Here is a 26952-nt window from a genome sequence, read left to right as displayed (position 1 = left end):
CCTCTGGCATCCCAAGCGAGTTCTTAACCATCGCGCCACTCGGCCGGCCCCAGATAGTAAATATTTTTGGATTTGCAGGCCATGCGGTCTCTGTCACAACTATTCAACTCTGCCAAGCACAGAGCAGCCCCACACCAAACACAATGAATGAGCATGGCTGTGTTTCAGTAAAACTTTATTAACAAATGCAGGCCGCTGGCTGGATTTGCCCGCAAACAGTGGTTTACCTACTTCTATTCTACAGGGATCTGGTCTGTCTGCTCCCAGCAGCATGCACGCCTCACTCTGGAAACAAGATCTCTCCTTAACCCAAGGGAGATGCCATTGTAACAGATGGGGAAACTGAGGCCTGAGCAGTAAAGTGGGATGTGGGTGTCACCTGGCAGAGGACAGTCAAGCTGAGACTCCTACCGACTCCAAAATCTGCATTTTCTTTTTTTAACTCAGTTTTTGAAATTTATCTTTTGAAGAGGCACTACAGTTAGTTACAGTGGGCAATATAGTTCAAAATTCAGAAAGCTCTGCGGCTACATCATGACAAGGGTCTGTCCTCCTGTCCGGCCACCACTTAGCTCCCCATCTAGAAGCAAGAGATGTTACCCGCTTATTGTATTTCCTCCCAGAGATACATCACAGAAGCAAAAAATATATATACAGTCAATTCTCATTATTTGCTGTAGTTATAGCCTATAAAGTTGCTGCATACACTGAATTAGGGATTACTAAACCTTTGCTCCCAAGGGAAATATGGGGTAAGGTTCCTGCGAGCTTCTGGTACATTTTCTCCAACCAATCAATACATAGCCTTATTGTATGTGTGTTTCTGTTTAAAGACAACTATTTAATATATCGTTGATTCATTAACATTGAACTCACAGCCAACAGCACTATAACTCATGCCTGAATGAAAGTTATCTAGTACATGTATTTTTCCCTAAGCAACAGAGCCTTCTTGCACGCAGGAACACTAAGTGGCACTTCTGCATCACACCTGGGGGGCATTTTCAACAGCAAAATCACCAACAAAAAGATGTGACAAACATGCACTAAAAGGACAGTTGTTGACAGTATGAGAGATAAGAAATAAGAAGACAGAGCAACCTCAGCTGGGAACGTGTTAGGTGACTCAACTGCACGTGTCCATGAGTGACTGGGAAAGTGCATGAGAGAGTATTGATTTGAGGATTACAAATGACTTTTAGCAAGTAGGCAAATTTGCAAATATGGAATCTGCAAGTAATGAGGATCTACTGTATATAAGTTTGAGGGATTTTTTTATACATATGGGAACCTACTCCAGTTTTACACCCTGCTTTTTTCCATTTAACAATATACCTCGAAGCTCACACGAGACCTCCTCAGTGTGTCTTACAGCCGTAGGTGCTCCTTGTCCAAATTCACGGCCATATGCTTTATCATTTCCTTGCTGATGCACACGGGGGCCATGTCCACTGATACAGTGGACACACAAAAGTCATTTAGTGCACGTGTGTTTAGAGCTGTCAGGATTGCTGCGACAGAGGGTGTTTGTCCTCGCAGTGAATATTGCCACATTGCCTCCGTGGAAGTTTTACCATTGTTTTCTTGTCTGTAATGGTGCCTGATCTTGGATTTGTAACCACAGCACACTTTCTCAGAGGCCCTTAGGGATGCCCATTGGCACTTTTCCCAGGAAAGAGCCAATCCGGCAGTCCCCTAGGGGCACTGGAAGGTGCCAGATTCCAGCAGTGGTTCTCTCTCCCCAGGTGCCCTCCCAGGGTCCCAGGGGCCTCCACTGCAGCTCAGCCGCCCACAACTCTGACTCATCTCTGGTCCCACGCCCACCTGAGCCCCTGCGGAAACCCGCCAAGACCCTGGCACCCCACGAGGAGCTGTTCAGCCAGGCGCCGGATGGGGCACGGGACAGCTTTGTGCGGGCCCTGCAGAACTTCGGGCAGCACAATGTGCACAAGCGGGGCCACGTGGACTTTATCTACCTGGCCCTGCGCAAGATGAGGGAGTATGGTGTCGAGCGGGACCTGGCTGTCTACAACCTGCTGCTCGACATCTTCCCCAAGGAGGTCTTCCAGCCTCGCACCATCTTCCAGAAAATCTTCATCCACTACCCCCGGCAGCAGGAGTGCGGGATTGCTGTCCTGGAGCAGATGGAGAGCCACGGTGAGGCCAGCAGGCTTGCGGCAAGGGAGTGGCTGTCTCCCCCTCCTGGGTCAAGGCCCCTCCATCACTGCATGGCTCTGACTGTCTCCTGTCTGTCTGTCTGGCCTGCTCCCCTTTCCCGTCTTTCTCAGTCTTTCTGTCTCATATCTTTCCTCTCTCTGACTTTTCCTTTAAATTCTGTTGGATTCTGTCCTCCCTCTCTGCCATCAATTCCCTGACTTCAATTCTCCCTTTCTCTGGTTCTTTCCATCTGGCCCTCCCATGATTCCTTCTTGGTCCTGGTCCCCTCTGCTGGTCCCTGTGGCCCGCGTCTCCCCTCCCTGAGGTTCTGCCACCATCTACCTGGCACAGGGGTGATGCCCAACAAGGAGACGGAGTTCCTGCTGATTCAGATATTTGGACGCAAAAGCTATCCCATGCTCAAGTTCGTGCGCATGAAGCTGTGGTTCTCCCGTTTCAAGAACGTCAACCCTTTCCCAGTGCCCCAGGACCTGCCCCAGGACCCCGTGGACCTGGCCAGGTTGGGCCTGCGGCACATGGAGCCTGATCTCAGCGCCAGGGTCACCGTCTACCAGGTATCCACCCTTGGCCACCACTCTGGCCTGGGCCCCCCTTCACTCAGCCCAACAGGCCATGATTCCAGGCTGAGGCCTCTGCTAGATTCCCATTGCCCTCACTCCTCATGGCAGCTTGACTCCTGACCTCTGCTCCTACCTCTCACCCCACACACCCTATAATCCAAGCATCTGCCTGCCTTTCTGTTCCTTGCGTGATCTGTGCCAGTTCCCTCCTTAGGCCTTTACACTTTGCGCTCACAGTTCCCTCAGCCAGGAACACTTCCCCAGGGACTTCGTGTTCTTCCAGTCTCAGCACCATTATCCCTTCCTCAGGGTCCCCTTCCTGACCACTGCTTCCCTCTACTGACCTTGGTTGCTCATTCACTGTGACTCAGTTTCCCCTGTCACCCAAGGCCCAACGTGGGGTCTGACACAAAGCTGACACTCAGCAGTTTGTTGAATGACTGAATGAAATATCCCATTCCTCCCCATGTCCTGGGGGCCAACTCATGCCAGGCCATGGAGGATCCAAAGAAAGCCCCTCACAGCACTTGTCTGATTATGGAGGCTGACACTGAATAACAGACAGTTTCCCTCAGAGGCACTGGTTCTGAGATGGAGAAGCCTGGGGGCTGTGGTAGCCCAGAAGGAGCAGGGAGCAGGGAGGGCTTCCTGGAGGAGGTGAAGGTGAGTTGGGCTCAGGCAGGACAGGAGGGGTGAGGACAGTATTCCAGGGAGGGAGCAGCACGTGCTGAGGCTTGGAGAGTTAAAGGAGATGCTTAAAGAGCTTCCTTTGATGCAGGAGGTCGGGGTGGGGAAGAAGCATGGAGGATGATGGTTTTTTAACCTGTTGGTGAGGAGAGAGCCAAGAGGAGGGATGGGACGGAAGTCAAGTTTCTGGAAGGAGCTGCCATTTTGAAAGTGCTCTCTAATGGCTGTGTGGGTGATGTTAGATGTTGGGGGAGAGGGCAGAGAGGCTAGGATAGTGGTGTCCAGGTAAGCGAGAACAGAGACTTGGCCTTGAGTGTAGCCACAGATTGCAGGGTAGTTTTTAACACATTTCTTCATTTTTTTAAAGTAATGCATTAAAAAGTCAAACAGTACATAAGAACAAACAATGAAGAGTTCTCTCCTCTCCTGACCCTTCAGCCCCGTCTCCCCCAGAGGTAATCACTTCTGTGTTCCTTCCAGAAAGATCCCATGCGTTTGCAAGCAGATACATCCCTTTTTTTTTTTTTGCACATATATCCTTTTTGTTTAAATGGTCTATTTTCCCCATCTCCTTATGAAAAATACAGAAAGGCTGAAAGCATGGTAAAATGGTCACTGACACTACCTAGTTTTAGAAGGGAAACAATCCAAGTGTCCATCAAGAGCGAACTGTGCCTGCAGACTGTGGCACCTTAATCAAAGATGGGTGAAAAGAACAAGTGAAAAGGTGAAGTACGTACAGTGATATAGCCGGCTATCTTCAGCATAAGAAGGGAGGGGAAATAAAAGTGCATACATCTATTTGCCTATTTTCACAAAAATAATGCAAAGATAAGTCAGAAATATGTAGAAATCATCATCTCTAGGCAGGCAGAGATGGGGTAGAGAGAATAGGAATGGAAGAGATACATGGGTTTATTTAATACAGGTTGGCTTTTAAACTATGTAAATGTTTAGTGTATTAAATAAAAAAGAGAAAAACACCACCAAAATTAAAAACAAACAAATGGAAGTGGCTAAATATCTGATAGCATAACCAATGAGAAAAAAATTCTTCTGAGTCACTGTCATCTGACTGCCCATCCTTAGTGGCAGAAGAAATGAGATCTGCAGAGAAATCCTGAACTTAATACCACAGCATTATGGTTAGTAGTAATATCAAAACTATTTATGCATATTGATACATAAGTCCAATAAGTGCATGAATTACTGCTGATAGGTACCAAGATTTTTAGCATGAAATACAATTATACAATCAAATGTTTAAAAACTCCATAGTGTTAAATTTGAAATGAAAAATCTGTATAAATATATTGTCCAGTAAAAGGGCCCCGAAGCAAAACATACTTTTTCTACCCCCAAAAAATATACTTTAAAGTCTTTCTCCAGTGGCAGAGCATCACACACGTTCAGCATGTGTGATTCAATCAGAGCATGATTCAGTAATATAGTGGAGGCGTCCATTCTATGTTTGTATCCACTGATCCACTTCAGTTCTTTTTAACTTCAAATGATGGATGATGTGTGTGCCAACAGTAGTCTGCTCTCAGATGTGTTGGCCACAGTGTATAGAGTATATCTTCCCTCCCTGTCCTCTACAGAGGCAAACACTGGGACTTGCTTCTTTTGTCTTTTCTGGAATATTCTGGGCGTGTGGAGTTATTTTTCTCCAAATTTTACAAGCACTGAGCACTTAACTATGTGCCAGGCACTGTTCTCAGCATATTTAGAACCATCTCAAGTAAGTGTTGTTGTTATCCCCATTTGTACTGGAGAAACTGATGCACAGGTACAGTGACTTGGCCAAAGTCACACAGCCTGTGGCAGAGTCCAGATTTTAACACAGGTGAGTGGACTCCAACGTTCCTACTGTGTGAGCATCTTAAATGTTGGTGGCTATTATGCCGAATTGGACAGAAGCAGAAAGAGGGAGGGCTTGAGTGACATGTACGAGGCTCAGTAGACGGGCCCAAAATTCGCTGGGACCCTCCCCCTTCCCAACTTCTCTCTCCCCTGCTCTGTAGGGGCTGGGGGTTGCAAGCTTCCACTCCTACTCTTCCTTGTAGATGCCTTCTTTGAAAGACTCCACAGATACAGCGCATCCCACGGAGCCTCACATCGTAGGTAAGGCCCTCCGCGTGGAGCAGCCAGTTTCTCACAGGAACTGTTGGGTGGACTCAAGGGCTTTGGACTGAGCCCCTCAGCCAGGGCCCCTTGGGCATGCATTTCTCCGTACCAGGAATCCAAAGTCCCGATCAACAGGCTGCCCTGGCCCGCCACAACCCAGCCCGGCCTATCTTCGTCGAGGGCCCCTTCTCCCTGTGGCTCCGCAACAAATGTGTTTATTACCACATCCTCAGAGCTGACTTGCTGCCCCCTGAGGAGAGGGTGAGGGCCCAAAGCATGAGTGGGGGGTGAGGGGGTTGGGCTGGCACTGCCCTGAGAGCTTGTGAGGGCTGGTTCTGGATGGGGTGGTGGTGGCAGTTCCAGGTGGTGGTAAGGTGGAGACTGTAGATGGCTGTAAGATCCTAGGCCTCCCATTCTGCCTGCACTCCCACTCCCCATAGGAAGCGGAGGAGATCCCGGAGGAATGGAACCTTTACTATCCAATGCAGCTTGACTTGGACTACGGGAGGAGCGGCTGGGATGACTATGAGTTTGACATTAATGAAGGTAAAAACTGGGATGAGCAGGACTCCACAAACAACACACTGGATGAGGTGCAGCCTTTGGGGTCAGAGGGTGGGGTCCAGGCTGAGACCCAGCACATTTACCACAAGTACACACACACACACACACGTTAGGGGCTCCAGGCCTGTCAGCCCTCAGAAATGGAATCCTCTGTGCTGGCTACCAAGCTTAACCAGGACAGTGGAGGAACAGGTAAGTTATATTCTTGGGGTCTCAGGGAAGGAGCACACTACCTAGTCTCAGATGGGGAGTGGGGAGGACTTTCTGGTGGAATCTTCAAGAACCAGGAGGCATCACACAGGTGAAACATGGGATAGGCAGTCTATGTAGAGTATCTAGTGCAAATGCTTGGACACACAAGAAAGCTGAAAGGGAGCTTGGCCTGGAAGGTGGTGAGCATGAAGTGTGTGTGTGGCGGGGGGGCTGACTCCCTCTCCACTACATAAACTCTGAGGGCCTGTCTCTACCAACAGTGGAGGAAGGTCCTGTCTTTGCCATGTGCATGGCGGGTGCCCATGACCAGGCCACACTGGCCAAGTGGATCCAGGGCCTGCAGGAGACCAACCCAGCCCTGGCCCAGATCCCCGTGGTCTTCCGCTTGGCAGCATCCACCGGGGAGCTCCTGGCGTCCTCAGAAATAGAAGAGCCGCCCCCGCCACCACCCGAAGGGCAGGAAGAAGAGGAAGATGATTCACAGCGACAGCAGCGGGGCCAGAGCTGAGCCTGAGCGGACACAAGGGCACAGGCTTGGACTGCTGTGAAAGCATGAGATGACCTTTGAATGTACAACAAATAAAAGTTTTCCGGCGTGGGGCTGCCTGCCCTTCCCTCCTCTGGCATTGTGGCATCCCTGCCCCTTTAATACCTAGTGGCACAGCTTTTCAAGGGCTCTCCAGCATCCAGGACAGGTCAGACCTAGGCCTGCCTTCTGCTTTCACCTGACAGCTCCCATCCTTACCTTGTCATCTTCAACACGCACTCAAGATAAAGTCACGGAGGGAGAAGCCCCCACCCCCCAAGGGCTACGGGTTCATCTGTCTCTTTCTTCCTGGAGTTGCCCTCAAACTTTCAGCACCTCCCTCCATCTCTAGTAAGTTATAAAGTTGAACAGAAAAGGAGTAAGAAGACGGTGGGCTGTTGCACGTGCCTGTTGCGCGCATGCGCACTTTTCGTGTTCGGCCTCCTTTTGGCGCCGCGAAGTAGTGAGTCCGTGAGAAATTACCCGGCGGCGCTGAAGATGCGCGCCACTTCCGGTCGGGCTCCTAACAACGGGGGAGGCTGGTAACCAGGGAGGGGGGGATGGCGGAGCGGGCGCCTGAGGCAGAGGCGGAGGCTGAAGCGGGAGCAGGCGGGGAGGCGGCCGCCGAGGAAGGCGCGGCGGGCCGTAAGGCGCGGGGTCGGCCGCGGCTCACGGAGTCAGACCGGGCCAGACGGCGGCTCGAGTCCCGGAAGAAGTACGACGTGCGGCGCGTGTACCTGGGCGAGGCGCACGGGCCCTGGGTGGACCTGCGGCGCCGCAGCGGCTGGAGCGACGCCAAGCTCGCCGCCTACCTCATCTCGCTGGAGCGCGGCCAGCGAAGCGGTCGCCACGGGTGAGGGGGCCTGGCTCGAGGGAGGAAGGGAGGGAGGGAGGGAGGCGACGCCCCCATCCCCCGCTGAGTCTGGGCCCGCCCCTCCGCCCAGGCCCCGCCCCTAACACCTCTGAGCCCCGCCCAGCACCTCGGGTGCTGGCCTGGGTCTCCCTCTGACTGTCGGTCTTAGAGCGTGCCTGGCTCCCGGCCCCGCCTCCCGTCGCTCCGACCGCCCAATCCTAGAATGCGCCCAGCCTCAACCTGCCTCCTGGGCGCTTGGCCCCGCCCGCTAGAGCTCTGGCTGCCCAATCCCGGTACGGGCCCCACCTGCAAGCGTTCTAACTGCCCTGTCCCTGGAGGGGCGGCCCCGCCTCCTGAGTCCTCCGTGGCCGTAGGTTCCTGCTGACCCGTGGGATTTCACAGGCCTCATCCCCTAAAACCCCCACAGTGTAGCCCGAGACTATGATGGGCCCACCCTGGACCACCCAACCCTGCCCCTCAAGAGGTTCCGGTGCCCCAGCTTGGACTGTGTGTGGCCCCATTCCCACAACCCTAGAACCCACATACCTTGAGGACCCCTCACAATCCAGATCGCATTCCTCTATACCTCTTGGCTTCTGTGGAGCACCTTAGCCCAGGGAGACGGAGCTGAAGAGAAAACCCAGAGTAAGCTGCACAGGTGGAGGGCAGAGAGAGGCCTTTGCAGATCTGTCTTGAGAATGAGCGGTGTTGGTGGAATTTTTCGCTTCCAGCCTTATAGGTTGATGTGATGATTAAATGAGTTAAAATACAGCAAAGGACTTAGAACAGTGCTGGCACATAGTGAGCACTCTAGGTATTAGCTGTTAGGATGATGTTTGTTTTCTGTCACAAGCAGTGCTACAACAAAAGCCTTTTTCTGCTCTGGTTTTATTTGCACACATTCTCATGTTTCTCTGGGGAGAGATTCTAAGGGTCAGGAATCAACCAGATCCTGCCTAATTGTACCCACACTGTTCCTCAGGGTGGCAGGCTGGTTCATATGCTCAAGAGCATGGCGGGAAATGATGAGTGCTTTAAAAACCTCAAGCCAGTGTCCAACTATTGGAGTTCTGGGTGGAGTTGCAGACCCTGTATTTTTTTTTTTTCTGCAAAGCTGCTGGAGAGACTTGATTTGCAGCCGGAGAACTGGCCAGAGGGAGCCCCTGGAGGTCCCTAAACTGAAAGTGGTATTTGCAGAAACTTGGTTTGCCTGAGCTGGAGCTGTGTGGGCCTGCAGAACTGGGCGAGGGCACTGAGACAACCTGGGCAGTGAGTGGCAAAAACCTGGCCCTGGGGCCCATCGGTAGTCAGGAAAATATACTAACCTGGGTGAGGAGTATCCTGTGGGTAATAGGCGTGACCAGAGGTAGGGAATCAGTTATTTCAATTGTTCAATTATTTATAGCCTGTCTTATACCTGGAAAGATTTTAGTTCAAGGGCTGTACAACATGGACAAGAAGATAGAAGTGAAAAGAAAGGAAAACAAAGGCCACAGCGAGGCCAGTATCAGTGCTTTTGGATTGCGGCATAAGTCACAGGGAACATGACAAGGGCAGTTTTGTGGCATGGCGAGGGAAAAACCTGGCCAGAGGGGTTCGAGAGACGTGAAGTGGGAATGGCGAATGGGCCATGCATTTGCCTTGGAGCTTTCTAGCAGCCAGTGGGAAAAGGGAAACAGTGGTCTGTAGCAGAATTTCTAGTGTTTCTTCATTCATTTGTTTAAGGAACATTTATTGAGCACCAACTATGTGCCAGACACATGTATAGGTGTTGAGGTTACAGCAATGAACAAAAAGATCACTGCCTCATGGAGCTGACATTTTAAAGGGCAGAGGGCAGAGGCTTGTCTGGCATGCAAAGGCTTGTCTACTGCAGACAAGAAACCTAATAAATAAATTATGTAGTATGTGAGAGATTGATAGGGGCTATGGAAAAAATAAAAGTGAAATAAAGAGGAATCAGGAGTGTGAGCTGGAGGTTTAAATAGGGTATCGAGGGCCACCTTGAGAAGACTGCATTTGAGTAAAGACCTGAAGGGGGCCAGGGAAAGCCATACAGATATCCAGAGGAAGAGTGTTAGAGGAAGGAGGAATAGCAAGTGCAGAGAGGCCCTGAGGCAGAACCCTGCCTGGTGTCCTGATCTGTACATGGGCCAGCAAGGGCAACATGTAGCTGGAGCACAATTAGTGAGGGAAAGGAGTGGGAGGAGACGAGGGCAGGGAGGTGATGAAGCCTGTGGGCTGCAGGGAGGACCCTGGTTTTTCCTCCCAGTGAAGTGGGAGCTCTGGTGGGATTTTTTTGCCTTCCTTAAGTGCAGAATTTTGAGTTCCGCTCAAAAATGCAGAGAGGTCACATGTCTAGCTTAGATGTTAAAAGAAACACTCACCAGGGTGTTTGTGGCGGGAAGAATGGGTGGAGTATAAGTTGAAAGAAGGTTGGCCAAGAGTTGACAGTTATTAAAGCCAGTGATGGGTTCAAGGAGGTTCACTCTTCTCTCTAGCTTTGTGTGTGTTTGTATTTGTCTTTTCACATCTTAAACTCATGAGAAAATTGAAAGAATCATCCTGACTCCTATGTTGACACTATGAGAGGGGAGGGCAGGAGCTGGGAGACCAGAAAGGTCCAGGTGAGCCATGATGGGCTGGACTGGGGCAGGGCCATGGGAAAGTGGAGAGAAGTGGTTGAATTGGAGGCCAGCAGCGTTCACTAATCAGTGTGGGAATGAGAGATGCCACAGGTTTGGGCCTGAGCGCCTGGAAAGTTGCAGTTGCTGTTAACTGAGAAGGGTCAGATTGGGGTTCAGAATGATAGCTTTCATATGAGACTCCTACATGGGGTGTCAAGGGAGGGGGTTAGAGTGGTGGTGTGGTGGAGAGAGGGCCAGGCTGGAGATGGGTGTGGGCGTCACCAGGATGGTGATGGTACAGTGATGAAGCTTGCCAAGGGGATGCGTGTGAACAGAGCACACAGGTCTGAGCCCATTGCCATTCTCCATGCTTCAAGAAGTCAGAGGTGAGGGAGAAGGAGTGGCCTGGGAGGCCGGCGGAGGGCCAGGCAGGGCAGTGTCATGGAGGCCAAGGGAAGGATCTACCGGTCAAATACTGCGGGGCTGAATGAGACAGCCATCCCTGGTGATTGTAACCAGAAAGTGTGTGGCATGGTGGAGAAAAATCCTGACCAGAGGGGGCTCAAGAGAGATGAAGTCAGAGACATGGAGACTGCTAGTGTAAACAACTCAGGCAAAGAATGGCAAAGGAATGGAGTGAAAGTTGGCAGGAAAGGGGCTCGAGGTCATTTTAATCCAAGATGTTAGAAGTACCAGCGTGTTTGGATGCTGGTGGGAATATCAACTCGAGAGTGAAAGCAAAGTGCAGAGGAGCGCAAAGAACAGTTGCTGGCCGCCATTTGGTGCTGGCCACTGAGAGGAAAGCACAGCCAGGCCCTGGAGAAGTCCCAACAATAACTGTTGTCCTTAAATGCAGGTGACAAATACAGGGAGTCACAGACGTGGTAGAACTTAGAGACGCAGGCAGTGGGGGAAGGTAGTTTGGGTTGAAGGAGAAAGCACTACATTAAGGTCAGAATGTGGCCTGACCCCATTTAATCCCTACAGCAGCTCTGTGGGGGAGGCACTGCTGTTATACACATTTCACAGATAAGGAAACTGAGGTCAGAGGGGATGGGACCTGCTTGAGGTCACACAGCCAGTCGATAGAGAGATGAGACTTGAACTGGGATCTAACTGATGCCAAGCCTGTCCCCACCACTAGATGTTCCCAGCACCCCAGCCATAACGAGGCCATAATCAGGTGGCAGTGGCTGTGTTTAGACTTGGGTTTGCAGAAGGGTCTGAGCAGCCTGATCCCTTGGTGGAGATAGAGGCTCCTGGGATGGGCGAGGGGGAGCGGATCACCAGGCAGAGGTTAGATCCTAGGGAAGGAAGGACAAAGAAGACTTGGGGCTCAGCGACTGAGAATTGTTATCAGGCTAGACACGACAGAGTGGAGCTGAGAAGAGGCCCTGAACTGGCTGTCAGGATATTTGTGGTGAGAGCATGGCCCCGGCCACAGCGAGGAGGTCAGTGTTCCAGGGTCTGGCTCTGTGATAACATTGATAATCATAATGATCATTGTCACCATTTGCTGAGTGATAACTGATTGCCAGAGCTGCACCAAGCTACTTACAATGTACATAACCTCATGCCAACCTCATGAGGAAGGTGCTGTTATGATCCCTTGCTACAGATGGAGAAACTGAGGCACAGGGAGACAAGGCCACTCACCCAGGGTCACGGAGCCTGCTGCTGCAGCTTAGAAAAGGAAGAACAAGAAAGCCGCCAGAGTGAGGTGGGCAGACCTGGAAGCATGGTGGCAGGAAGGCAGAGGGAGGCCCCTAGAGGGTCCGGGAGAGATGGATCCAAAGTACCTGCCCTCAGTCTATGTAGAGCTGGTGCTGAACCAGGTAACCCAAGTGGGGTTAGGAACCCACCTGATGGCCATCTTGGTGTAGGAGGCCATAAGGACCCTGGCCTTTGGGCCCGGCCCTGCCCTGGGCTCCCTGAGGCCATGGCTCACTGGGGCATGCAATTGGGGTGTTGAGCCTCAGCCAGCGTGGGGAAGGCCCTAGAGGCAGGTGGTTGACTGGGCCCGAGCTGGCTGCAGGAGCAGGACTGCTGGAGGGGGAGCACCTTGGGCTGGGGCCCTCGTAGAGTAGGCAGTTAGGGTCAGGGAGCGATGCCAGCCCTCCAGGCTGTGTCTGAAAATCTCCCTGGGCTCGTGGCCAGCCTGGGGGACAGACTCTGCAGGACCCTGGATTGGGCAACCCCGGTTTTACTACTGTGTAACAAATGACCGCAAACTTAGTGGCTTAAAACCACACAAATTTATTATCTCACTGTGGGTCAGGAGTCTGGCACATTTATAGCTGAGTCCTCAGCTCAGGGTCTCACAAGACTGAAATCAAGGTATCAGCCAGCTGTGTCTTCATCTAGAGACAAAACTAGGTAAAGATCTGCTCCCAGACTCCCTCAGTGCTTTGGCAGAATTCGTGTGCTCATGGTTGTAGGACTGAGGTCCCTGCAGTCTTGCTGTCTGTTGGCAGGACTGCTCTCTGCTCCTGGAGGCAGTTCATTCTAATGTCCTTGCCACGTGACCCCCTCATTCTCAGCCTCTGGCCTCTGACTTCAGCAGGACCCTTTTAATGGCTCCCTTGATTAGGTCAGGCCCACCTCCATAAGCTCCCTCTTGATTACTTCAGTCACCTAGCCACAGGAGTGGTATCCTGTCATATTAACAGGCATGCCCCACTCATGGGGTGAGGATTATACAGGACATGTACCCCAGAGGGTGGGACTGTGGGGCCATCTTAGAATTCTGCATGGCACCACCACCAACTTTCTGTACCCCTTTCTGACCTCTCCACTCTCTGGTTACGGGACCCTGGGCTGGAGGCCTCACCAGCTGAGTGAGCCTCAGAGTTTTACTCTGTGAGGTGGGTGATGATACTAGACCTCCCTACAAGGGCTGGGGTCCATGCAGGAGAGAGCCCAAGTGAAGGGTCGCAAGATCTAGAACAGGCCCAGGAAAGAAGTTAACATTCTGCCCCAGAGCAGGATGAGCAGTAGCCGGAGTTGCTGTTATCATCTCATCATCAGTCAGGCCCTGCGTCACTCCCCGCTGCCTCTCTCTGTTACAGGAAGCCTTGGGAGCAGGTCCCTAAAAAGCCAAAGAGGAAGAAAAGTAAGTAGGACTGCAGCCAGGGGGGTGGGACCGGGTGTCGGGAGTAACTGGCTTTGTTGTTCTTTCCCTCTCTCCCTCCCTCCATCCCCCTTTGCTTCTTCATCCTCTCAGGGGCCTTTTTTGGAGGGCCTGCATATGGCAGGCGTTGTGCAGAATAGGACAGACCCAGCCCTGCCTTCACAGAGCCCACAGTCTCATGGGAAAGACAAGGGACCGGCTGAGCATGGCTACGATAGAGAAGTTGGGGCACTGGGGCCCAGAGGAGGAGCCTGACCTAGCCCCGGGTGGGGCCAGGACTAAATCTGTGCTTTGCCCATTGTGTGCCCTCATCATCCCCATCTCACACATAAAGACCCCCAGGAAGGCCGAGTCACTGCCCCAGGCTACACAGCTTGAAGATGGCAGTACTAGACTGCAACTCAGGTCCTCCAGTCTCCTAGTGGTCCCCATAGCTCCTCAGTTCTCCTTCCCGGTATGTGGGAGTCAGCCAGGGAAGAGTCAGGAAGAGCAGAGGGAACAGCTTGTGCCAGGGCCTAAAGGGCATGTTATGTGCCAGGCTCAAGAGGAGCCAGGCGTGGGCAGTCAGAGCAGAGGCCTGGAGCCCATCTCTCCTGACCCTGAGCCCTGGGGCTGTGGGTCTTGGGCCATGTCCAGTAGGGTGAGAGCCAGCAGTCCAGGGACAGCTGTCTGGTGGCAGTGAGCCCCACTCCTTCTCATAGTTCTCAGAGGCAGGGGCCAGGTGAGCTAAGACTGTGACCCCCAAATCCCAAAAGGGTGGGGATGGAGATAAGGAGGCAAGTGGCGGTCTAGAGAGGCGGCTGCTGGCGGTGTCCCCATGGTTGTCACTGTTGGAGGCCCTGGGCAGCATCTCTAGGCCCAAAGACCTTACCTGGGCCCCCTCCTCATCTCCCAGCCTGGAAGGTTGGGGGCACACCTTTCTCCCACTCTGTTGAGGGACCAGAATTGTCACACATATTGCTGGTACCAATTCTTGGGCACTCGCAGTGTGCTCAGCCCCATTCTGTGTCCTGTTGATGTCTTAACTCCCTAACCTCCTCCCTAGCAGCCCTCAGGAAATGGGTACCCTTTATTCTCCCCTGGCCAGAGCGGGCAACTGAGGTTCAGAGAAGGCAAATCACTTGCTTGGAGCCACCCAACTAGAAATTAGCAGAGCCAGGATTTGAACCCTGGTGGTCTGACTCCACCTTCCCCACCCCCTCATATATACAGGAAGAACAACACAGATAAGTGTCCCTGCTCTTGGGGAGCTGACACCAAGTGCCAGAGGCAGACAAGAAACAGAAACAGATAAGCCTAGATGGTATCTAGGTGCTACCTAGAAAAAGGACAGAAAGTCAGGTCTGCTAGAGGGAAAGAGAGGGTGGGCTGAGTGAAGAAGACACCTGAGTGAAAGGACCCAGGACACAGCCAATGCAAAGGCCCTGAGGGAGGACCACGCCTGGCTCAGTTGAGGAACAGGGAAGAGGCCATGAGGCTGGAGTGGAGTGAGCCAGGGGAAGGGCGGAAGTGGGTGAGGACAGGAGGTGGCTGGGCAGAACATGCAGGGCCTTGTGAACCTCTGGGAGGGCTGTGGCTTTCTGCCCCCAGTGAGTTGGGAGCCAGTGAGGATTCTGAGCAGAGAAGGGATGTGACCTGACTCAAGTATCCACAGGCGCCCTCTGGTGGTTTTTTGCTGGAATAGACTAGGGCACCAGGGTGGGAGCTGAGCGGGGTGGAGGGACTGATTACAACAATAAGAAGCAGCTAACAATGACTGCGCACCTATATGCGGCTCGCCCCACTGTTTATATGACTTAACTCATCTAGGTAACTCTGGCCAGCCTGTTATCTCAGGGTGTGTCCCACCTCTCTGAGCCTCAGTTTCTTCACCTGTAAACCGGGGACAGACCTGGACAGGGCTCAAGGTTGTCGCAATCCCTAGGAGCCAGAAGGCCTAGGTAGTTCTGGGGGCCGTGCAGCCATGGGTGGCCTAGCCCTGCCCCTCACACCCACCCCGGCCCTGTGTGTGCAGGGGACAGACCTGGACAGGGCTCAAGGTTGTCGCAATCCCTAGGAGCCAGAAGGCCTAGGTAGTTCTGGGGGCCGTGCAGCCATGGGTGGCCTAGCCCTGCCCCTCACACCCACCCCGGCCCTGTGTGTGCAGGGCGGCGACGCAATGTGAACTGCCTGAAGAACGTGGTAATCTGGTACGAGGACCACAAGCACCGCTGCCCATATGAGCCGCACCTGGCCGAGCTGGACCCTACCTTTGGCCTGTACACCACAGCCGTGTGGCAGTGCGAAGCTGGGCACCGCTACTTCCAAGACCTGCACTCACCCCTGAAGCCGCTCAGCGACTCAGACCCCGACAGTGACAAAGGTGGGTCTGCAGCACGAGGGCACACAGTGGCCTCCAGTGTCTGGAGGTCTACAGCCTCTCAAGCGGAGAGTCACCCTGGACTCCCTGCCCTCCTGGGTCTTGCCAGCCTTAGGCTACTGTCATAAATATCACAGCAACTAGATGGCACTGGTTCTAGCTTCAGGGTTGGAGCGTGGATTCATAGAGCCAGACTGCAATCTTTTCAGTCCTTACGGAGCCTGAGAGGCGGTCCCTGTTTCACAGGGACAGCTGAGGTACAAAGCAATTTGACCATCTGTGCCCAAGCCTTTCGCAGGCAGGGCTGGGCTTTGGGTCCTGGAAACCTGGCTCAGTGGCTGGACAGAGGGAAGGGTTACTGGGCCTCAGACTCACCAGGGTGGCTCTTCTCCCCTGGCCTCTTCCTCTTCCTTTATTTTCTCTGGCCCTTTCTCTGGTTCAAGATCTGTCTCTCCCAGTCTCATGTCTTTCCCTCTGTCCACCCTGCTCTCCTTCTCCTTACTCTCCAATCTCAATCCCTCTCCCCCTCTCCCTCTCCCTCCCCCTCTCCCTATCTCCCACTCATCCTTCCTGTATTTCCTCTCTCTCCCTCTCTTGTTTCCTTCCTTTTCCATGCCTCCCTCCACTATCTCTCCCATCTCTCCTCCATCTCACACCCTTTCTGTCTCTCATTCTCTATCCCCCCATCACCCCGCAGTCCTCGTCTCTCAGCGTCCCTGCCCCTCTCCTGCCATCCCACACTGGTCACATGAATTGGCTGGCTGCCAGCTCAGGACTGGGAGGGACTCAGTTACGAAGGTCCAGTGGGACTTGGTGGGGGAGCAGAGGAGACATTGTGGGTGAGGGGCTGCCCGCCTGCTTCAGGGACTTGGCATGAGCTGTGAGAAAGATCGTGGGGCCTGCTGCCAGGTGCCCTACCAGGACTGAGGGTGGGGTCAGTCACAGGGCTGAGTGCTTGCTGGCAGGCATCTCGGAGCAGGTGGCATCCCAGCTGGTGAGGGGAAGCTTTGGGCGAGAGGTGTTCTGGGTAGGCACCCTGGCCAATGGCCGTCCCATTGTGTCAGGCCTCCAGCGTGCAGCCTGCCCCTCGGCCATCCTGTCCTGTGCTCTTCTCCAGGCGCACTCCAAACCACTCTGAGTCCTCCCCACTGCCCTGTCATTAGCCCTACTGAGCAGTTGAGGAAATTAAGGCCTTGGGAGTAACATGACTGGCCCATCTGTTGACGAGTCCAGCTGGGATGTGTGTGACACCCCGAGGAGCCCCCTTGCACCTCAACCTAACACTGACACTGGTGGCTGCTGGATCTGGGCTCTTGGGAATGAACCCTGGGATTGATTAGCCAGGTCTGCCCTTGGTGCTGGGAGCCATGAGGGAGTGGCTGTGTCCCTGACCCAGCCCTGTTCCCTCAGCAGCACCCTTATCTGCTCTGTGCCTGGGGCAACCCTGCCACCTCTCACTCAGGAAAAGCACCTCCTGCCAGGACTGTGGGAGGCTGGGGGTGCACAGTCGTGAGTGCTGTTATCATCTTGAGAGAAGTACAGTGTCAGCCTTAACAGCTGGACGCTGCAGTCAGGGACCCACATGCACACCCAGCTATGCCCCCCAACTCACTGGGTGGCTGCCCCTCCGTCAGGGTAGAGCCGGGGACAGGAAGAAGGGGCCGATCCCCTGCTACCCTTGCTTCCACCCCAGGGCCTGAGTCAGGGGTGGGCGACTAGGATACTAAAGATAGTGGGAAACATTGATAGGGAGCTTACTCCTAAGCCCTTTACACATATTTGCTCATTATATACCCAAAGGTAGGTGCCAAGTTACCCCCAGGCCCAGAGGGATTATATAAGGCACCTGTGTTCACCCAGCTGGAAGAACAAGCACTGGAATCCCCACACACACACCAGTTGTCTGTCTCCAGAGCCTACACTCTCCATGTGACCCTCTTGGGTTGTGGGACACATGGTTCCCAGACAGCGTGTCCCAACTGTGTCACAAGTGTGTAACTTTAGGGACAGTCATTTTTCCTGTCCCCAGTTTCTCCTTATCTGGGGACATTAGCACTGAACACCTGGGTAAAATGTCAGCCCCTTTGGCCTTCATCACAGCCTTAGTCTGAGAGTCATTCACTTTTACAAACATGTGCTCACTTGTACCATACAGCCTTGTGGGCTCTGGGGACTGCACAGGCACCCCTTACAGTAGACTAGTAAAATACAGAGTACACTGGAAGGCAGTAAGTATTTGGGGGGAAAATAAAGGAAAGACAAGGTGGTCAGAGGCCTCCCTGAAAAAAATACTATTGATGGAGTGAGGGAGGGAGCCCACACAGGTGTCTGAGAGAAGAGGGTTCAGGCAGAGCAAATGTCAAGTGCAAGGGCCCTGAGGCTGGAAGCTGTCTAGTGTCCCTAGGCACGGGAGGGAGGCCAGCAGGGCTGGAGTGTGGCCTGTGGCTGCTTTGCCCAGTGAATTGGGAAGGGCCTTACCTCAGTAAGACCAGCTGCTGAAACAGACACACCCCAGTGCTCCTGACCCACAAGTTTGCCTTCCATCCCAGGACTCAGTTTCTTTCTGTTCTCGGTTTCCAGCCTCCGCTGAGTCCTGGCTGGCTGGTGGGGACAGAGGTGGAAGCTCCTGGCTGGGAGTTCACTACCATTCACATTCCATTGGGACTCAGCTGTGTGACCACACCTATCTACAAGGGATGCTGGGAGACGTAGTCTACCTGGGTATCAGGAGGAACAGGCTCAGGTTTGGTGAGCATCTGGCCTGTCTCTTTCACAGAAAGTGATGAGCAAGTTCTCAGTTGAAGAGGAACATGACCTAAGCAGGTGTTCGTAGGCTCCCTGTGGGCACTGCAGGGAGGACAGACTGGGGAGGCGGGAGTGAAGTAGGAGCCAGGGGACCAGGTAGAAGGGACTGCATGGTCCTGGCAGGGGGATAATGGGGACATGACCAGAGTGCACAGGTGAGGTGGGAGAAGCTGTCAGCCTGTGGATGTATTTTGGATGCAGCACCACCAGGTTTTTCTGACAGATTGGAAGTGGGTGTGAGAGAAAGGGAGAAGTCAAGGATAGCCCCGGGACTTGGCCTGAGCAGCTAGAGGACAGAGCTGCCACCCACTGTGACAGGGACATCCGTGAATGCTGCGGGCTTTTTCTGAGTGCAGATTCAGAGCCCAGAGTTGCTGAGTGGAGTATGAGATGTCCGTGAGACCCCCATGGTGGGGTGGGAGCAGCAGAGGAGGCAGGGGGACGTAAGAGTCTGCAGCTCCACCGGAGGACCAGGCAGGCGCTGTCCACATGGAGGAACCAGGGTGGTGGTGGCATCATAAAAATAGATATTTGGTCTTTGTTCCCAGTTCTTGGCATAGAGCTCATAAAACCCTAGGAATTCCCTGAGTGATAGAAATGTTTTTCATTATCATGAGTCCCTTTCATAAGGAGCCCCTTTGGAACATACCTTGGTCTATACTAATGAGGTGATTCAGGGAGGGGCCCCAGGATACTTTCAGGAGGGGGACTGGTCACCAGAAAGACCAAACACGTGATTAGAAGGTAGAGATCTCTCAGCCCTACCTCAATCCCCAGGGAGTGGACAGGGGCTGGAAACTGGGTTATAAAAACTCTTGAGCAATGAGGTTCAGAGAACTTCCAGGTTGGTAAACACGTGGAGGTGCTGGGAGGGTGGCTTACCTGGAGAGGGCCTGGCAGCTCTGTGCCCCTACCCCTGTACCTTGCATTATACATCTTTTCCATCCGGCTTTTGATGAGTTACATCCTTTATAATAAAACTGTGATCAGAAGTAGAGCATTTTCTTGAGTTCTGTTTGTTGTTCTAGCAAATTATCAAACCTGAGCAGGGGGGGTCGGTTGTGGGAACTCCCAGTCTAGTAGTACCAGAAGTACAAGTGGCCCAGGACTTTCAGCTGGCATCTGAGGTGGAGCAGTCTTGTGGTGTCTGATGCTAAGTCCAGGTAGATAGTGTGAGAATTGTATTGAAACCAAGCTGATGTCACAGTCAGGGCTGTATTTAACACCATCACCCTGGCTAAGACCCTGGGATGAGCAGAGCACTCAGGAGAGGCCCTGGCTAGAACCTTCCAGACCTATAAGAGCAAAAGAAGAGACTGAGAAGGAACCATGCGGGAGGGGCTAAGAAACTAGAGTGGGTCCAGAGGCCAAGGGAGGAGAGTGTTTTTGAGGAGCAGGAATGACCCGAGGTTGGAGACTGAGAAGTGACTGCTGTTTGTGGCAGTGAGGAGTCACAGCGCCCTGGTGAGCCCTCAACAAACACCAGCTGCTGCTGCCACTATTGTAACTGTCCCCTTTCCTCTGTCACCACAGTAGACAATGGCCTGGTGGTCAGCAGCTCTGACTCGTCCAGCTCCGGCTCTGGCTCTGACTCCGAGGAGCCCCCTGAAAGTCAGCCAGCCAAGGTGACAGTGGCAACAGCGGCAGTTACCCCCACTAGCCCAGTGGGCAGCAGTGGACTCATCACACAAGAGGGCGTGCACATCCCTTTTGATGTCCACCACGTGGAAAGCCTGGCCGAGCAGGGCACCCCGCTGTGCCCCAACCCAGCAGGCAGTGGGCCTGAAACTCTGGAGACAGTGGTGTGCGTGCCAGTGCCTGTGCAGGTGGGCCCGGGCCCTGGCACCCTCTTTGAGAACATGCCCCAGGAGGCACTGGGAGAGGTGGTGGCCAGCTGTCCCATGCCAGGCATGGTGCCTGGCTCTCAGGTGATCATCATTGCAAGCCCCGGTTATGATGCCCTCACGGCCGAGGGCATCCACCTCAACGTGGCAGCAGGCAGCGGTACCCCCAATGGGGGTCTGGGCGACGAGGTGCCCTGCTCCATGATGGAGGGTGTGGCAGCCTACACCCAGACGGAGCCTGAGGGCAGCCAGCCCAGCACCATGGACCCCGCCACCATGGCAGGCATGGAGACCAAGAAAGGTCTGGGGGGCCATGCTAGTCTGGGAGGGCTGGGGGGAATGCGGGAGGGGGAGGGGAAGGAGTGGCCCCACAGCGGGTTCCTCGACAGCCTTAGTCCCCACGGACACCCACCCTGTGTCCACCCCGTAGAGAAGGAGGACCTGTACATGCTCAAAAAGGAGGAGAAGGAAGAGCCAGTGGCCCCAGAGCTGGCCGAGCTGGCAGCGACAGTTCCTGCGAGTACAGAGCCTGAGGCAGAGGCCGACGGGGAGGAGCTGGATGGCAGCGACATGTCAGCCATCATCTATGAGATCCCGAAGGAGCCTGAAAAGTGGGTGTCGGGTGGGTGGGGGCAGAGACGAGGACAGCTGGCCGGGTGTGGGAGTCCTGACGCCATGAGACCCTTCCCCTCCAGGAGGCGGCGGAGCAAGCGGTCACGGGTGATGGACGCTGATGGCCTACTCGAGATGTTCCACTGTCCCTACGAGGGCTGCAGCCAGGTGTATGTGGCCCTCAGTAGTTTCCAGGTGAGGCCACCACCCAAGTGGCTGGGCAGGGCCTGCTTCTGTGTTCAGATGCCTATAAGCTGGGGTGTGGGCAGTGTGGCTTGTGGAGGGCCCCAGCAGGCGCCACAGGCCTGCCTTCCACATGCTCACTCACCCCAGCTGATCTTAGCAGCTTCTCACAGACCCTGCCTCAGCCACAGAGCACCAGGCGTCACCTCGCCACCTTGCCTCCCCACTCTCCAGGGCACCGACCCGCAGCTTCTCTCTGCACACTCCAAGTGGCTGCCTGGTCCTGGCCTGGTGGCTTCCCACACCCTTCTGCTCTTCTGGCCGCCCAAACTCCTCCTACCTCTGCCCAGGCCACCCTCTCAGCTCAGGACACCCCTGAACCCACCAGGAAGCCCACGCCAGTCCCCCAGGACTGGTGGGGCCTGTGAGCCCCAGGTCACTGCACCACCAGGATGTACTGTAGTTTGCCCTCTGGGCCTGGATGGGACGCCCCAAGGGCAGAGACGGTCATATTCCCACTCTGGGCACAGGAGGTGGCACCAGTAGACCCTTGTATTTGCTGAGTCATGTTTTCATTAAGCACGTATTGAGCACCTGCCAGTGCCAGGCCTGGTGCTGGGCACTGGAGTTGTAGATGTCCTAGTGAGTTTAAAGAATGAAAAGAGAAAGGAATGAGTGACTTGGGGAGTATCTTATCTGCCCCAGGCCCTAGGGGCAACATACCACCATAGCAAAGAGCTCTCTGGGGGGCTGACAGCCCTGGAATCCAGTCCCAGCCCTGCCACTGCCCACCTGTGAGACATTGGCCAAACCACTGAGCCTCTGGAGCCTGTTTCTCTATCTATAAACAGGGCTAATGTCTGGGCCCCTTCCCAGGGTTATGACAAAGTTGACTGGAGTTCCATCTCGGAGCCTGGCTGTAGCAGGTGCTCAGTAAAGCTGCTATTTGATCCCAGTTTGGCCCTTGGGCCCCATCTCCGAGCTGGGAGTCCATCCCAAGGGCAAAGGCACCCCTCTTCCCTCCTTCAGCGAGTTCAGCCCCAGCCTGCCTCCCAGCTGCCCTCACTGTCCCCACAGCACCCACAGCCCCACTCTTGCCTGTCTCACCCCCAGAATCACGTCAACCTCGTGCACCGGAAAGGGAAGACCAAAGTGTGCCCCCACCCTGGCTGCGGCAAGAAGTTCTATTTATCCAACCACCTGCGGCGGCACATGATCATCCATTCAGGTCAGGCCCAGGGCCTGGGCCTCAGAGCCAGGGCTGGGGCAGGTGGGGTCAAACTCAGGCATGGGACTGCCCCTCTCAGAGCCACCTCCGTCCTCCACATGGGTTGGCATGAGATGATGGAAGTGCGGCGATTAACCAGGTGCCCTCTAGGCATCTCCCTGGTGCTAAGCTGGAACTGTACAAGTCACAGTGACACTGACTTATAAATCGTGGAACTGGGCAAGGGCTGGCTGTTTCTTCTACAGCTTGGGGCCCCATGGCCTCCCCACCCTTATTAATATAAGCAGGTCTCATGCAGGAGCAGTTTCGGGGCTAAGGGAGGACAGTGAACCACCCCAGATGGGCAGGATGGTGGAACGAGCTTGGGACAGGGCCTCTGTTCTGCTCCAAGTTCCTCCTTTGCCTAGGGCTTGGGCTGCGGACACAGTAGCCAGCACTGGTATCTGTGCCCAGCATGAGGGCACAGCTGAAAATTTTTCCAGACCAGAACTTTGGGTTTTTATGTGAAGTTGCCTCAAAGTTCAAATATTGGGGTCAAATTTAGACCCATCTTGGCTTGACCATTTTTACACCCTGTGCACCGCAGGGACCCGAGTTCACATCCCAGCTCTGCTCAGGGTATTCCTGGGCAGCCTCCCCAAGTCTCAGGTGGGGCTGTGAGTCTCCCTTTTTGTTAGCCCTTCTCTTTATTAGAGTTGGTGATCAAGCCCGGAAGATGTGTGGTTTGGTCTGTCTACACCCTGTCTGGTCTCTGCAGCGCAGCAGAGACACCTGACAGCCCCCTCTCCAAGGGTGGAGCCTCAGCCTCGCGTTTTCCCCAGGTGTCCGTGAATTCACCTGTGAGACCTGTGGCAAATCCTTCAAGAGGAAAAACCACCTGGAGGTACACCGGCGCACGCACACCGGCGAGACACCTCTGCAGTGAGTGATGGGCATCCTGCGAGGGAGCTGGGAGGGAGGGGATCCCGGCCTGGACCCCTACGAAACAGGTCTTACTATCGGGCTCCACCTCTCGAGTTGCCATGCCCAGTTCCACTTGCACTCAAGTCCCAGGTGGTGGTGCCCCTTTCTGGGGCCAGCCTCGCCCCTGTGGTTGAGCCCCAGCCCCGCCCTCTCTGACCCCGCCCTGGTGCCACCCACCAACTCCCTGCAGGTGCGAGATCTGCGGCTACCAATGCAGACAGCGCGCATCGCTCAACTGGCACATGAAGAAGCACATGGCCGAGGTGCAGTACAACTTCACATGCGAGCGCTGTGGGAAGCGTTTCGAGAAGCTGGACAGCGTCAAATTCCACACGCTCAAAAGCCACCCGGACCACAAGCCCGCCTGACCCACCCGACCATTGACCGTCCCTATTTATTCGTGTGCTCGCTCGGACGCTACACCCGGGCCTGTTGGGCCCATGAGACAGCTGCGGGGGCTGCTCAGACCGCAGGCCGGAAGGAGGCACCCTACCCCGCCCCAGGGCTGGTCCCCTCACCCCACCCCGCCTTGTCTCCGGAGCTGGCGCCTGGGGCTGCACTACTGGAACAGTTTCAAGAGAACAGAGCGAGATTAAAGAGCAAGAAAGGAGATGTCCTTTCCTGAGGCCTGGATGATTTTGAGGGGAATGGGCTCTTACCCTTTCCTGAACAAGGCTTGAGGCGGGGGAGGAAGGGGATGCCCCTGCACACCAGACAGGGCCCTTTCCTGTCAGCCTCAGCAGTGCTTGGGCAACCCTGAACACCCTCCTCTCACACGATCAGGGCTGTGTGGTTTGGGGCCTAGGGAGGCCATTGGACATCTCCCAGGACTCAGTACTGACGCTTGGTCCTAAAATCCCTCATAAGTCACTCATTCCCCACCCTAGAGAGCTCAGGGACCCGTTGGGGAGATGTTCAGTACAGAAAATAGAGTAGTATATTTCCGGGGGGTGCTGTTTAGGTCGATGGTCAGGGAGGGCCTCTCTGAGGAGGTGGCAATTGAACATGGACCAGAATAACAAAGGTTCCATCCCTGAAGAAAGCTGGGGGAGGTAAACCCCAGGCCGAAGGAACAGCCAGTGCCAAAGCACCAAGGTAGAATGAGCTCAGCGTGTTCCTGGAACAGGAAGCTGCAGGGATAGGGGTGGCTGCCCTGGCCCCATTTCCCAGAGGAAGAGGGTGAGGCTGCCGCTGCCTCTTCATCCTGCAGGCAGCCAGGGAGTGAGACCAGGCAGCGTGGCCGCCAGGTGGCGCGCAAGCCGCTTGGGTCCTGATGGCTGCAGCCACGTGACCACGGGGACCGCAGCCGCGAGCCTGGGCACGTGCCCTAGGGAGCCCTGAGGCGCCCTGTGCAGATTGGCCTTGCTGACTCCTCACCAGCTCATGGGGCGGGGCTGCTGCTCAAGTCTTATTTTATGCTTCGGACACGGGGGCTACCCCAGCCAGGGACAGAAGTGTCGGCAAGGATGAGCGGGTCCGGCCGCTGGGGCCGCCCCCCGCCAGTCGCCCCTTCTCCCACCAGGCTCAGTCCCCTTCACTATCCCCGCATAGCCGGAGCCAGCAGTTTCCATGGGAACCGCAGTCGGGTCTGCGCACCCAAGAGTAGCCCCCTTCCGGCATAGGCGCAGCTTCTGATCCGACAGGACCGGGAGGATCATGGGATGGGGGAACAAGCCATTGCTCCAGGTCTCCAGGGTCGACAACCACGTTGCCCCGGCATACCCTACAGGGGACACCTGGGGACCCGCTTCGCCACCGCCCAGACTGTGCGGGCCACTATGATTGGCCTGCCCTCTCCATAAGCGTGGCAGCTCTCTCTGCTACGCGCGTCCTCATTGGCTCAATCTCGAGGGCGTCCTCTCGCAATTCATTCTCTCGAGGGCTGTCCCTGATTGGTCAAATTAGGTTCTCCCCGCAGGGCTTGACGGCACTCACGGACAGTCTGGAACCTAAAAGAGAGTTCGGGGACGAGGATAGGGTGGGAACTGTGTCTCTCGGGTTTAGGGGGTCCTGGCTACCCCTACCGCAGATCCCTCGATGGGGCCGTCAGGGCGCTGTCTGTGGTGCTGAAGCCTCACTCGCAGGTGTCTCGCGCTAGTGAGCAAACTGCGTGATGGCCGCCCCGACGTGAACTTGCACCTGCGCCTGCGCACCCACGGTGGATTCGCCACACCTTAGTAATGGCCAGGTCCTCCCCAGCAGAACAGGAGCATGACTCCACAGGACGACCAATCACGAGCCCGGAAAGACAGGACATTTACATGGCAGATCTGCCAACCCCAAGTTTATGGGGTCTGAGAAGGCCCAGTGGTTTCACAGCACTGCAGGGCACCAGCGGGATTTTTCTGGAATCCTAAGCCCCAAACCTCTTTACCCCCTTCGCAGCAGTGCTGAGTGCCCCTGAACTGTGGGGTGTCAGTCTCCGCTTTTTGAATCCTAGAGACACCTAGCCCACAGGGTACCAGGTCCTACTGCAGGCAGACTAGGATTCCTGCTATCGCCACCTTCCTCCCTTGGTCTTGGGGGGCTACACCTGGTCCCCCAAGTCTGAGGACCCAGGCCTCCGCCTACTGAAATCTTGGTTCCTTTTCCCTTTCCAATACTCTTGGTGGACAGCACCTCCGGAAGGTCGTACAATCGGGCCACGGATACCTCCTTGTCCTCTTCACTCCTCCAGCTCTGGGTGCTAAACAGAGAAGTGCCGGCCCTGTCCATCGGCCAGAAAACCTTCCCAAAAAAGAGGCGCCAAGACAGGGAGCAGGATCCGCTGGGGCAAAGGGCCCAAATCTGGCGACAGGACTCCCCAGGAAGCTACTAGGGCCAGCGCGCACTCTCTTCCACCTGCCGCGCCGTCGGGCGCCGCGAGGAGGCGGGGCTCGGTTGCTCCAGCCAATAAGCGACGCCGGCGCTGGCAGCTGCTGATATAAAGGGCTGGGGGCGGCGGCTGCGCGGCCCAGATCGCGGAGCGCGCAGCGCTGGCCGGAGGGTGGGAGGGAGGGCGGGCGAGGGGAGAGAACTGAGCACTCCGAACTGGACAGGCCGGGCTGAGGGGCGGCGGCAGAAGGCAGAGCGCCGCGATCTCTGTCGGGAAGCTCAACCTCCCTCGGCCCCGCAGGGCCGCGCAGGGGGCGTTCTCACTCCCGCGCCCGCTCCCTCTGTCCATCCCCTGCTGCCCGCAGACCACTCCGGGGCTCGGTTATCCGCGCGCGTGTCCCCGGGCTCGGGCCGGTCTCCGGCCCTCGAGGGAGCCGCCACCTTCACCGACATCTCTGCAGCGGCGGTGTCAGAGGCGGCCCAGACAGGACCCCGGCGTAAGCATCGAGCGCCCCCCAAGGAGTGCACGACCCCCGGAGCCGCCCTCAACACGGACCGCGCCCGCTGGGCACACAAGAATGGTCACTGTAGGTATTCCCTGTCGCTGAGAGGGAATTTGGTCGAGAAGGGGTTAGGCATAGGCTCCGCGGAGATGGAGTGGCGGGGCGAGGGGGGGGGG

General features: G+C 55.2%; 3 protein-coding genes across 9 annotated transcripts in view; all 3 read left to right on the top strand.

Annotated features, from left to right (window-relative positions):
• ECSIT (ECSIT signaling integrator) overlaps nt 1–6952 on the top strand; it is a 19374-nt gene extending 12422 nt beyond the window's left edge. For 3 of the 4 annotated variants that reach the window (XM_019659304.1, XM_019659303.1, XM_019659305.1), the window contains 6 exons: nt 1746–2157; nt 2509–2732; nt 5492–5549; nt 5665–5813; nt 5993–6098; nt 6590–6952. In XM_019659304.1, the coding sequence (XP_019514849.1) occupies nt 1746–2157; nt 2509–2732; nt 5492–5549; nt 5665–5813; nt 5993–6098; nt 6590–6837 (1197 nt within the window). In that variant the 3' untranslated portion in view covers nt 6838–6952. The remainder of the gene's footprint in view (nt 1–1745; nt 2158–2508; nt 2733–5491; nt 5550–5664; nt 5814–5992; nt 6099–6589) is intronic. The other variant, XR_002125878.1, reaches the window with a different exon arrangement.
• Nucleotides 6953–7054: 102 nt separating this feature from the next.
• On the top strand, nt 7055–24071 carry ZNF653 (zinc finger protein 653). Of its 2 annotated transcripts, none has more exons than XM_019659302.1 (9): nt 7055–7708; nt 13404–13447; nt 15612–15827; nt 20166–20774; nt 20904–21084; nt 21169–21280; nt 22382–22496; nt 23318–23417; nt 23650–24071. In XM_019659302.1, exons 1-9 carry the CDS (start codon nt 7416–7418, stop codon nt 23825–23827), a joined length of 1848 nt encoding a protein of 615 aa, XP_019514847.1. In that variant the 5' UTR covers nt 7055–7415; the 3' UTR covers nt 23828–24071. The 2 variants fall into 2 exon arrangements, with proteins under 2 accessions (XP_019514847.1, XP_019514846.1); XM_019659301.1 differs by having other exon boundaries at nt 20163–20774.
• A 2371-nt stretch (nt 24072–26442) lies between these two features.
• The window catches only part of ELAVL3 (ELAV like RNA binding protein 3), a 16364-nt gene continuing 15854 nt past the window's right edge, over nt 26443–26952 (top strand). For all 3 annotated transcript variants that reach the window (XM_019659332.1, XM_019659333.1, XM_019659331.1), the window contains exon 1: nt 26443–26860. In XM_019659332.1, coding sequence (XP_019514877.1) covers nt 26852–26860 — 9 coding nt within the window. In that variant the 5' untranslated portion in view covers nt 26443–26851. The remainder of the gene's footprint in view (nt 26861–26952) is intronic.

Source organism: Hipposideros armiger, unplaced genomic scaffold (genome assembly GCF_001890085.2).
Source record: "Hipposideros armiger isolate ML-2016 unplaced genomic scaffold, ASM189008v1 scaffold_298, whole genome shotgun sequence".
Lineage (NCBI taxonomy): Eukaryota > Metazoa > Chordata > Mammalia > Chiroptera > Hipposideridae > Hipposideros > Hipposideros armiger.
Note: the sequence above shows the minus strand (reverse complement) of the source record. Positions and strands in the feature narration are given on the sequence as shown.